This window comes from Magnolia sinica, chromosome 6 (genome assembly GCF_029962835.1).
Source record: "Magnolia sinica isolate HGM2019 chromosome 6, MsV1, whole genome shotgun sequence".
Lineage (NCBI taxonomy): Eukaryota > Viridiplantae > Streptophyta > Magnoliopsida > Magnoliales > Magnoliaceae > Magnolia > Magnolia sinica.
Window position 1 is genome coordinate 5235945 of NC_080578.1, and position 12345 is coordinate 5248289.

The 12345-nt window shown below is 41.8% G+C and overlaps 3 protein-coding genes across 3 annotated transcripts; all 3 read left to right on the forward strand.

The window, feature by feature from the left end:
- The first annotated feature begins 3012 nt into the window (after positions 1 to 3012).
- Positions 3013 to 3691, forward strand: LOC131249832 (mannose-specific lectin-like). Its single transcript, XM_058250582.1, has one exon. It carries the CDS (start codon positions 3094 to 3096, stop codon positions 3496 to 3498), a length of 405 nt encoding a protein of 134 aa, XP_058106565.1. The 5' UTR covers positions 3013 to 3093; the 3' UTR covers positions 3499 to 3691.
- A 3851-nt stretch (positions 3692 to 7542) lies between these two features.
- Positions 7543 to 8212, forward strand: LOC131249833 (mannose-specific lectin-like). Its single transcript, XM_058250583.1, has one exon. The coding sequence runs from the start codon at positions 7622 to 7624 to the stop codon at positions 8036 to 8038; it is 417 nt and encodes a 138-aa protein (XP_058106566.1). The 5' UTR covers positions 7543 to 7621; the 3' UTR covers positions 8039 to 8212.
- Positions 8213 to 10596: 2384 nt separating this feature from the next.
- Positions 10597 to 11276, forward strand: LOC131249835 (mannose-specific lectin-like). The gene has a single exon (XM_058250584.1). It carries the CDS (start codon positions 10680 to 10682, stop codon positions 11094 to 11096), a length of 417 nt encoding a protein of 138 aa, XP_058106567.1. The 5' UTR covers positions 10597 to 10679; the 3' UTR covers positions 11097 to 11276.
- Positions 11277 to 12345: the final 1069 nt, after the last annotated feature.

Genomic DNA, 12345 nt, shown 5'->3' on the forward strand with positions numbered 1-12345 from the left:
CCAATTTCGCAATGAAAAAATCGATCCTCGTCATCTCTCCCGCAAGCACGACGGTTGAGAAATCTCATCCTGCAGTCCGTACGATGAATTGTGGAGGGTAGAGGGATGGGCTCAATACGGGATCGGAGAAGGGCAATGAATCCAAGGAGGGATTTCGCAATCCCTCTGCATCTCGTCCTAATCCATTATAAGACGGAAGACATCTCTCATCCATCGCCACTCCAACAGGCCCTGTTTAAGGACATGAGGGATTTTACAATCATATCCCTTCTAATGCCGCGGGCCAAATTGATTTTTTGAGCTCGAAAATGAGTTCGAGCGGGCCTCAACTCGACTCGGATCGAATTGAACTTGGATTGAACCAGTTCGGTGACTTGATTACTTTCATATTAATGTTTCTCACCAAGTGTTTGATGAAATGACTCAACGAAGTATGGCTGGTGGCATTTTATGCCGAAAAAAATGTTTATTTTGTACCGCATTTTAAAATTTAGCAATTGTGGACATTCAATCCCTGACTAGTGTTTTAGGATGTATGTCATATGTGAATATTCAATCCCTAGCCCGTGTTCCAGGATGCAAGTTATTTTTTTTTAATGTAAGGTTAAGTAAATCTATATATTGGTGCTTTGCCCTGGCCAAGTCCACAAAGGGATTAGAAGTCATTTTGTTTTATTTGAGTTCTTTATTAGAATTTCAGTTGTTATTATTAAAATGTTAATATTCTCTTATATTTAGGTTGTGGATGCCTAAATAAAATTTTGGTATACACATTTATAGGCCACGATTCCCAATAGGTATGAGACTATTCGGAATCGGAAGTCTATCATCCTCGAATCATTTTGTGCGTTACGTATGGGACTAACATCAATTGTGGTCCTTGATGCGAGGCCCCTACTAGCCTGTGATACCATGCACTATGACTCGACCTTTTGGTATATTTTCTTTCGTAACATGCCTACTTATGATAAATCATGTTGACTTTATTTATTTTATCAAGCGATTCTTGATTCCAATATAGTATTTCCAACTTTGGGAATGATTTGACCCTACTGTCGTCACACTCACACCTCTGTAAATTGTTTTGCAGATATAAAGATGTAATAATGCAAGCAAGGTAGACAAGATGCTATTTTTATTTTTTAAGGATTAATTTGCATTTTGAAATAATTTATTTTTATTCCAATGTGATAAAGATTTGATGACGATTTAGTAAGCATGCAATTAATGAAAATGATTTATTATTTATTTTCTCTTTTAGTTTAAATCTAATTATCTTGAAAATGCATTGAAATTATGTGTATTGCATTGTATACTTTGTTCAAGTACAACTTATAGTCCTGAAATTGGAGTTCCCACCTAGCCAACTCAAGTACCGAATTTCGGGCGCAACATTGGATCTAGCTGATTATTTGTCTCATGCACTGAAATAATATCGGCATATGGATAGACAATCGGAAACATCATATATATCATGTTGGGCCTGACAGAACACGGTGATGTCACTTCATTACGTCTCCCGCAGTTCAACCAGTAAGTAGCTAATCCGCGTCCCATCTAATGGTCACCCCAGCTTGGTTTTTTTAGTTTTCCTTCTTCTGCCCCGTGGCACATGCTCACCAACAAGCTTAGATCTTGGAAATGCAGCTACTTTGATTGAATATGTCAGGTGAAGGTCGCCAGCTATAAATGCCACTTTAACAGGAAGAAAGTTTAACAGCTATAATCCTTAGCAACCAATTTTTGGGGCCTAACAAGACGAACTGTCGTTGAAAGAGAAAAGATCCGCTCTCCAAAATCAACGGGTAAATGATTGACAGGTCCAATGTAATAAGCCGCTTCCAAAGTGGTGCCAACAATGTAGACCGCTGGTTCCTGTGGTGTGGTCCACTTGAGCCTTGGATCAGCCCTATGTTTCGGCTACTAATCCGAGATAATACGGAAAAAAAAAAAAAAAAAAAAAAGCCATACATAAAGGTGGCCCCTCGTAGCCTCTTCCTGTCCTGAGTTCGGAACAGCCGGGGTAGTGCCTAATCCGCGCCCATTCGTATTTTGTATACAGGGGCGACAAACCAATCAAGTTCAGCCACCAATAAGAGATGACCTCATCTTCTGACCATTATCACGTGTTGGTGCTGAAATTGACCCTTCCTACTGTAAGGTCCAATGAGTTTTCATCTCATGAACATATGATCCTGTTCATCCGATCAACTCCCTTCGATTTGACAATTTAAAGCTGGATTGGCTGCAAAGCTTTTTAGGCAAGTCTTAACCGTAATGTGTAGGGCCACCGTGTTGGGCACGAAAAATCCAACCTGTCCACTTCTTCGCCCCCTCACGTTATGTTAGGTGTCCAAAATTCACGTAGATTCAAAACTCAGGTGGGCCACATCAAAGGGAACAGTCGATGGGAAAGCCCAACATTAAAAAAGCCTTCCACATCGTGAATGAGGCCATTGTGTTTTTATCTACCATCAAACCCATTCAACCAAACCAGTTTGAATAGAAATTCCCAACATCAGGCCATTCCAAAACTAAGGTGGGCCAACAACATGATTGTAGAGGTTCTAGGCATAATTTTTCATGGTGTGGTCAATCTAAGTTTATATGGGCCTGGTTTTTAGGTGCCAAATGGAACATGAGGTGCACATATGATGGACTGATCAATTGTCAAGCACACATTACGGTGGGCCCACACACCGTGATATTGGTTAACCTTAACCCACAAAGCTTTGCAGTGGTTCCCGAGAATAGAAAACGGTCAACGGATAATACACTAGGAATAATATCATCCGTGTAAAAGTTACACGGTGCCCATTTTTATTTAACTGCTTTCTCACCAAGATCGTTGACTAGTCATCATGGCATTTTATACATCCACCAATAATTAAAAGATAAAGACACAAAATAAAATAAAAAAATGGAAAAACAAAAAACAAAAAACCAAAGGCAAATGCAAATTTGAAAATTCCCACAGCCAAGCACACTTATATAGGGACCCTGCACTCCATCTTCCTCATTCCATTCCCATCCCTTCATTTGGGTCTTCTTCTTTGAATTTTTCTGCTAGTTTACCTCACCGAAAAAGGAGCCATGGCACACGCATTTCAGGCTACACAGACTCTTGCCATTCTCCTTCTCTTTCTTTTCGGCAATGCAGTTTCCGAGGAATTGCTCTTCAGTGGTGAGAGCCTCAACATGGGAGAGTTCCTCGAAAACGGACCCTACCGGTTTATAATGCAGAATGACTGCAACCTGGTGTTGTATGTGAATCGCACGAGGGCGCTTTGGTCTTCTAGGACGAATGGAAGGAGAACGACGTGCCGCGCCACACTGCAGAACAATGGCAACCTCGTCGTGTTGGCTGGGACAGATGTCGTGTGGACCAGCAACACGGCCCGTGGGTCGAACAATTACCGTCTCATCGTTCAAGGGGATGGCAATGTTGTGATCTATGGCGCAGCTCTGTGGGCTACCAACACTGTACAGAGCAATTGACGGTTGCTTTGAGGATTTGCAAGTGAGTCTTGTGTGATGGATGCAACATACAAGGAGGCATGTTGTTGCACCAGAGTTATGTGTTTAATAAGTTTAATTAAAGATAATCTCAATCTAGTGAGAGATTACGGTGTTTTTTCAATGGTCAATGGTCGCAAGAAATAAAATCAATCTAAGTTTGCTCTCTCTCTCTCTCTCCAGAAGTCCGGTCAGCTGGTGTGGACTTTTGATTATTATTATTATTATTATTATTATTATTTTTTTTTTTTACACACCACCCAACACACACCCACGCATGCGTAGTGGGATTTCACCACCGTTGGGTATCGAACCTAACCCAAGACCTCGTGTTGAAACTCCTCGGAGTCTACCACAGAGGTGAGGACTCGAACCCGAGCTGGTGTGGACTTTACGTCAATGCCATAATTTGCACTTATCAGGATCATGCGATGGATGTGTATTTTTCAGTCAGTATAATCCTCATTGTTTCATGTGGTGTGGTCCATCTACGTTAGTTTTGGGCTCGTGCCCTAAAATGAGCTGGAAAAACGAACGGACAGCGTGGATAACATACATAAACCATGTTGGAGCCCACTGAGCTTTGACACAAGCTAGCTGGCTGCTGGGATGGCTCATGTACTACTCTAAGCAAAGACTTGATTAGGGTAAAAAAATAATAATAACGAAATCTCTGGCAGCGTAATGCTTTGCACTCACACATGAGAAATTGTAAGATGACATACCTTCAACTTCAATCAGACTATCCAAATTGTCTCCTGCTTCGGATTGGAAATTAACACATTCTCAGAATTATATCAGCCGATGATGACAATTCAATGGACAGTTAAATGAATGATACCAACAACCAGAATAGAAACTAATCAACAGTAAGCATGCAACAAGAAAATGACCATTAATAGGCAGTTAACATAGTCAACATTTCCTTTTTCCATGATAACCTATCTAAATGGTCCGGTAGTTTGGATGCTTCGCCTTGAGTCGAAGCTTGCTGCTTGTGCAGATGGTGCGTCACGGGGGGACTGTTTATGCCAATTTTTTTTCTAACTAACGTGGACCAATGAAAAGCCACCACGTGTTGATACAATTAGAGTTAATACTGTCATAAATCTTACTTACAAGGCAGAATATCGTCATTTGATCTTTCTTCAGCATGATGCATTTCATCTATCATATATCTTCGGAAGAGTACAAATTGGTGGATGCCATGTGGCCACGTTCATTATGGCGTAGGCATTGGCCGCCTTTTATACCCTTAAATCCGTTCTTCCCATGTGAGAGATCTAACGTTTCTTGCTAGTACACTCACACTTTTTTAATGGACCTATGATCTAAAGATAACTTCAAATCCGGATGCATTCAAGCAATCCTCATACTTTTGTAATTAGTTCCCAATTCAGTGCAGGTGGGGTCCACATTTAAGGATATAGACCTTTGATCTGATGAACACTGCTATTATCTGATGTTGCCCAAAAATTCACTCGACTGGATGGACGGCCATAGGTGTACCGGAACAGGATCGGACCCATCCATAACAAGGGTGCACTTCGATGGTTTGAGCCTTGAGAGGCCCTTGGAACTGCACATGTGGCGCCGTAAAATGCATGGCAAATCCAAGACGCGCGCTAGATGGAGCTCCTCTGCAAATTCTCTATTGCTAAAATCAGGCTAGAGACACGGTTCAGACGGGCCCATGTGAATGGGTAGAAATCTAAAAGCCAATTGATTTGTCAATGGTTTAGGGTTAGGATGTTTCCTAATTAATCTTCTCTTTGTCATTTTTGAGCTTTGGTTCATCTAGTGTGTTGTTCAGTTGATGGACTGTCCGGATCTTATCTTCCTGTATGTGGAGATGGAATTTGTCGGCACATAGCTATGAAACCATGGAGCGAGCTACTCCCTGTTGTAGCATGTCATGTGGCATTTATGAGTTGGTATAGGTCATGAATTTTGCCAACCCAACCATGGCACTTGGCAATGGCATACACATGTTTGATATATTGCCCATTTATTAGATGGGACCCACCTCTCGCATCGTGGGTTCCTAAAGGATAAAGTTACCACCTTTCAGACGTGGTAACGTGCTCATGTGCAACATCCATTCAACTCATCAAGCGAAACCAGATGAAAACAATCAGGCCGATCATCTTATCTTTTGGGGCACACATGTACATAGACGTGGGTCTTTGCTAGCCGGCCATGCAACCAATGTAAGGTTATCCAAACCGTCAATTTCTTTGACATGAGGTATCTGCAAAGTGCTACATGCTCGAAGACAGGCTAGCTTGCATCTTCGACATGATCATGCGGCTACTTCGATTGGACACGCGAGATGAACCTCCGCAGCTATAAATTCCACTTTGACTGGATAAATGTCTAACAGCTATAATCCAAGCCAATCAATTCTTGCGGCAAATCAAAATGAAAAATCGTTGCAAAGGAAAAGATCAGATTTCAAAGTCAACGAGTAAATGGTTGACAGGTCGAATGGTATATGCCACGTCGAACCACTTGGATTGCCTGTGAATATGGTCCACCATCTTCGTATTGTGTATTGACCAGCTCAAACCAATCGGCTGGTTCATCCACTAAGAAGAGAAGACTCCGGATCATTACTACGTGTTGATGCTGACTTTGACACGTCCAACTGTAGGGTCCACTGAGTGGCCATCTCATGAACGGATGATCCTGCCATCCGATCAACAGCATTCAATTTAATAATTTGAGGCCAGATCGACTGGAAAACTTTCTACGCTAGTTAGTCTTAACTGACAATGCAATGTGTAGGGCCATCGTGATGGGCACAAAACATCCAACCCATCCACTTGTGCGGCCCCTCACGTTCTGTTTGGAGAGGCGGATTGCGTCCTACCCCACCCTTCTCTAGCCACGAATGGGCAGTTTTGTTGGCAGGCCCATTGTGATGTATCTGTTTATCCACGCAGTCCATCCCTTAGATCATTTTAATCCTAGGAGGACAAAAATGAAGTAGATCCCACGAACCAAATATGACTTTTGCATTTAATGCAACAAAGTATTTAATACTTTATGCATTTAATATAACCCAAGCTTATTATTTGGCGTGGTCCACTTGAGCGTTGGATCTACTTCATTTTTATGCACATGCTTAAAATGATACGATATAAGGGATGGATAAACAGATACATCACGGTGGGACTGCCAACAGAACTGCCGGTTCGTGGCTAGAGACGGGCTAGAAGCAATCCGCGCCCTCTTTTTATTGTCTAAAAATCGGGCGATTCAAAACTCAGGTGCGCCATTCCAAAGGAAATAGTTGAGATTGGGAAGCCCAAAAAATATCCTTTCAGGTCGTGCATGGGACCATTGTGTTTCTATCTACCTACAAATCCATTCAGTCCAACCAGTATGAATGGACACCCCAAACATCAGCCCATTTCAAGATTAAGGTGGGCCACACCACATGATTTTAGAGGTTCTAGGCATGATTTTTCGTGGTGTGGTCAATCTGAATTTGGATCGGCCAGATTGTTTGGTACCAAGGAGAACTCGAGGAAGCCCAGGTGATTGACGGATTGATTGTCTTGCACATTACTGTGCGTCTAACACCCTGTTGTCGGTTAACCTTTAACATACAGGATCCGGAAATTATTAAACGGGCAACGGATCATGCAGTAGGAATAATATCATCCGTGTATAACTTTTCCACAGTGCCTCACCGACGGTGGGGCCCAACCAATGTTCGGTCCCTATTATCTCAGCATGCATCCAAATGCCCGATGATTGTGGAGGCCAAAACAACGGTCCTCATCCGACGCTGAAAAAACCTCTGCGATCCCATTTTTATATAGCTGCTTAATTAATTTATCACCGAATCGTTGACTAGTCACCACGTTTTGCTACACCCACCAATAATTAAAAGATAGAAGACTACGGGCCGTTGAATACGCGACACAAAATAAAATAAAATAAAAAAACAAAATCAGTTACAAATTTGAATATTTCCACAGCCAAGCACATTTAAATAAGGACACTGCCCTCTTATCTTACTCATTCTATTCCTATTCCTTCAATTGTGTCTTCTTCTTTGAAATTTTGTACTTGTTTACCTCACCCAAAAAAGGCCATGGCACATGCATTGCAGGCTACACAGACTCTTGCCATTCTCCTTCTCTTTCTTATCGGCAATGCAGTCTCGGAGGAATTACTCTTCAGTGGTGAGAGCCTTAACACAGGAGAGTTCCTCGAGAATGGACCCTACCGGTTTATAATGCAGGCTGACTGCAACCTGGTGTTATATGTGAATCGCACGAGGGCGCTTTGGTCTTCTAGGACGAATGGAAGGGGCGCGACGTGCCGCGCCACACTGCAGAACAATGGCAACCTCGTCGTGTTGTCGGGGACAAATGTCGTGTGGACCAGCAACACGGCCCGTGGGTCGAACAATTACCGCCTAATCGTTCAAGGGGATGGGAATGTGGTGATCTATGGCGCAGCTATGTGGGCCACCAACACTGTACAGAGTAACAGACGGTTGCTTTGAGGATTTGCAAGTAAGCCTTGTGTGATGGATGTAACACACTAGGGGGCATGTTGTTGCATCAGATTTATGTGTTTAATAACTTTAATTAAAGATCATCTCATTCTAGTGAGAGATTATGGTGTTTTTTTAATAGTCAATGGTTACAAGAAATAAAATCAATATAAGTTTGCTCTCTCTCTCTCTCTCTCTCTCTCTCTCTCTCTCCAGAAGTCTGGTGAGCTGGTGTGGACTCTTCGTCAATGCCATAATTTGCACTTATAATCAGGTGGCTAGGATCATTCGATATGGATGTGTATTTTTCAGTCCGAATAATCCTCACTGTTTCATGTGGTGTGGTCCACTTGAACTTTCGGTCCGAATAATTAATCCTCACTGTTTCAAGTGGTGTGGCCCACTTAAACTTTCGATCTGCCTCAGTTTTGAGCTGTTGCCTTAAAATGAGCTGGAAAAATGAATAGACAACATGGATAAAACACATACACCATGGTGGAGCCCACAGAGCTTTGACACAAGTTGGCTGGTTGTTGTTGGGGTCACCAGCCAAACCGCGTTCGCCTTCCAAGGCACGAGAAAATGGATGGACCGCTCCTTTTGATAAATGACCCTGAACTGCTGTGCATGGATGGCTCTGTTACTGTTCCAAGCCAAGACTTTGTCAGGGAAAAAAAAAAATAATACTCTGGTAGCACAGTGCTTCGCAGTCGCGCATTGAGAAATTTTGTACAAGGCATATGTTCAACTTAAATCAGACCACGAAAATCGTCTCCTGCTTCAGATCGGAAATTAACACATTATTAGATTTATGTAGTGTTATAACTAGCCGATGATGACAATTAAATGAATGATATCAACAGCCAGGATAGAAACTAATCAAATGTAAGCGTGCAACAAGAAAATGGCCATTAATATGCAGTTAACATAGTCAATAAAATGTGGGGCCTACCTTAGGATTTAATAATGGATTGTGGTATGGAATATCCCCCTTCAAAAGGACGCGGATTGCCTATTGACAGCGTTGCCTATCGACAGCGTCGTAGCGATGTGGCATCTTGACGTATGTGTCCTATCAACGCATTTCATCCACCTTTTCAAGCGATTTTATTGCATCAGCCTGAAATAAGAAAGAGGTCATTGAACACTCCCTATTAAAAACTTTTTAGGAGTTATAAAAGTTTTAGATTAATCATGATTTGTGTGTTTTCTATTTATTAGTGTGCATGACATAACCAACAGGTGGAACACAAATAAACATTACAGTAAGTCCCAGGAAGTATTTAATAATGATGGCATTCAATAGCCACTATTTTGTTGTGATGTGGTCTACTGGAAATTTGGATCTCCCTCATTTTTCCGCTCATGCATTATTACGATATGTAGACGGCTTGGATAAAACACATATACTATGTGGGACCTATAGAGCATTGCAGTAACCGCCTGGCTACTGACACTGTCAGTGAGCAATCCACGTCCCCGTCGAAAGTGGTGCCGCGTAACGTAGACTGCTGGGATTGTACGTGAATACGGTCCACCATCTTCGTATTGTGTATTGACCGGATCGAACCAATCAGGTTCATCCACCAAGAAGAGAAGACCTCATCTTCAGATCATTACCACAGGTTGATGCTGACTTTGACACGTCCAACTGCAGGGTCCATTGAGTGGCCCTCTCATGAACGGATGATCCTGTCCATCCGATCAACCGGTCAATTTGACAATTTGAAGCCGGATGGACTGCAAAGCTTTCTAGGCTAGTCTTAACTGACAATGTAATGTGATGGGCATAAAACATCTAACCCGTTCACTCGTGCGCCCCTTACATTAGTTTTGGTGTCCAAAATTCAGGCCGATTCAAAACTCAGGTGGGCCACACTACAAGGAATAGTTGAGATGAGGAAGCCCAAAAAAAAAAAAAACTTGGAGATTGTGCATCGGGCCCATTGTGTTTTTATCCACCAACAAATCTATTCAGCCCAACCAGTATGAATGGACACTCGGAACATCAGGCCATTCCAAAATTAAGGTGGGCCACACCACATGATTTTAGAGGTTCTAGGCATGATTTTTCCTGGTACGGTCAATCTGAATTTGTATCGGCCAGATTTTTGGACAGATTGATTGTGGTGCACACATTACGGTTTGCCCCACACCGCGTTGTGAGTTAAGCTCAACTTACAGGATCCGATAAATATAAAACGGGCAACGGATCATGCACTAGGAATAATATCATCCGTGTAACTTATCCATAGTGCCTCACTGATGGTGGGGCCCAATGAATGTTCGGTCCCTATTATCTCAGCATGCATCCATATGGCCCGAAGATTGTGGTGCCAAAACAACGGTCCTCGTTCGACGCTAACAAATTCTCCGCGCCCCTATTTTTGGATAGCCGCTTTCTCACCGAGATCGTTGACAAGTCCTCGCAGCCTCTTCTACACCCACCGATAGAAGACTAGAGGCCGTTGAAAACGCGGCACAAAATAAAATAAAAAACAAAACCAAACGCAAATTTGAAAATTTCCACAGCCAAGCACACATAAATAAGGACCCTACCCTCCATGTTCCTCATTCCATTTCCCATTCCTTCATTTGGGTCTTCTTCTTCGAATTTTTGTGCTTGTTTACCTCACCCGAAAAAGGAGCCATGGCACGTGCAATTCAGGCCACACAGACTCTTGCCATTCTCCTTCTCTTTCTTATCGGCAATGCAGTCGCCGAGGAATTGCTCTTCAGTGGCGAGAGCCTCAACACAGGAGAGTTCCTCGAAAATGGGCCCTACAGGTTTATAATGCAGACGGACTGCAACCTGGTGTTGTATGTGAATCGCACGAGAGCGCTTTGGTCTTCTAGGACGAATGGAAGGGGCACGACGTGCCGTGCCACACTGCAGAACAATGGCAACCTCGTCGTGTTGTCTGGGACAGATGTCGTATGGACCAGCAACACAGCTGTTGGGTCAAACAATTACCGCCTCATCGTTCAAGGAGATGGGAATGTGGTGATCTACGGCGGAGCTATGTGGGCCACCAATACTGTACAGAGCAACAGACGGTTGCTTTGAGGATTTGCAAGTGAGTCTTGTGTGATGGATGCAACATACAAGGAGGCATGTTGTTGCACCAGATTTATGTGTTTAATAAGTTTAATTAAAGATTATCTCATTCTAATATGAGATTATGGTTTTTTTTTTTTTTAAATGGCCAATGGTCACAAGAAATAAAATCAATCTAAGTTTGCTCTCTCTCTCTCTCTCTCTCTCTCTCTCTCTCTCTCTCTCTCTCTCTATCTTTTCTCTTGAAGTCTGATCTCGATCTAATGGACAGTTAAATGAATAATATCAACAGCCAGAATAGAAACTAATCAACAGTAAGCATGCAACAAGAAAATGGCTATTTATCTGGGGTTAGCCTAGACAATATTTCCTTTTTAGATGATAATCGATCTAAAGTGGTCCACTAGTTCGGACGCTCTGCCTTGAGTGCCTTGTGTTGATAGTGGGTCATGTGGGGCCTACCCTTCAGAATCATAAAGGGATTGTGAACTACTTAATAAATTCTAGAACTACCTTACTAAGATGTGCTAAATAATTGTCGCATTAGAAATAGGGAAACTGAAGGTGAATGAATGGGTTACATCATGAAATGCAACACCCACTATTTAGAACCATAATGTCGATTATTTTTTTTTCCTCAGCAATAGCTCAGAATAATATCAATAAAATAAAAATGTTTTTAAATATTTTTATGAATTATTAAATAAAGTTTTGTGTGTGTGTGTGTGTGTGTGTGTGTGTATATTCCTTATTATTATTACTTTTTTATTCTTTTTTTATATAATAATATCATGATATTATCCAAATAGAAATGCAATATTTTAAAATTTGCTGAGATTCTGAAAATATAGCAATAATATCCATTTGGTGTGATTGTGACATCGTCGTCATCTAGATGATATTTAAAATGTATCCATTTTTTAAGAAGTCGGTGAGTTCCTGATGTATCCAGATTTCAAGCCCCATGTGACAGACCCAAAATCTCAGGTGGACCACATCACAAGAAATAATGCTGATTGAATGCCCACCATTAAAAACTTCTTGGGACCATCTAATGTTTATTTTCTATACAACCTGCCATTAATAAGGTCACAAAGACCTGGACGAATGTATCACAAAAATATCAACTTGATCTAAAACTTCACTTTTGTGGGCCCCAAGAAATTTTTATTGGTTAATTACCACTGTTTCTTGTGGTGTTATCCACCTAAGATTTAGATCTGCAGCATTTTCAGGCTCAGAGACTAAAATGAAATGG

Excerpts from the sequence above, each read along its gene's own strand:
- LOC131249833 (XM_058250583.1), top strand. The coding sequence starts at position 7,622 with ATGGCACATGCATTGCAGGCTACACAGACTCTTGCCATTCTCCTTCTC.
- LOC131249835 (XM_058250584.1), top strand. The coding sequence starts at position 10,680 with ATGGCACGTGCAATTCAGGCCACACAGACTCTTGCCATTCTCCTTCTC.
- LOC131249832 (XM_058250582.1), top strand. The coding sequence starts at position 3,094 with ATGGCACACGCATTTCAGGCTACACAGACTCTTGCCATTCTCCTTCTC.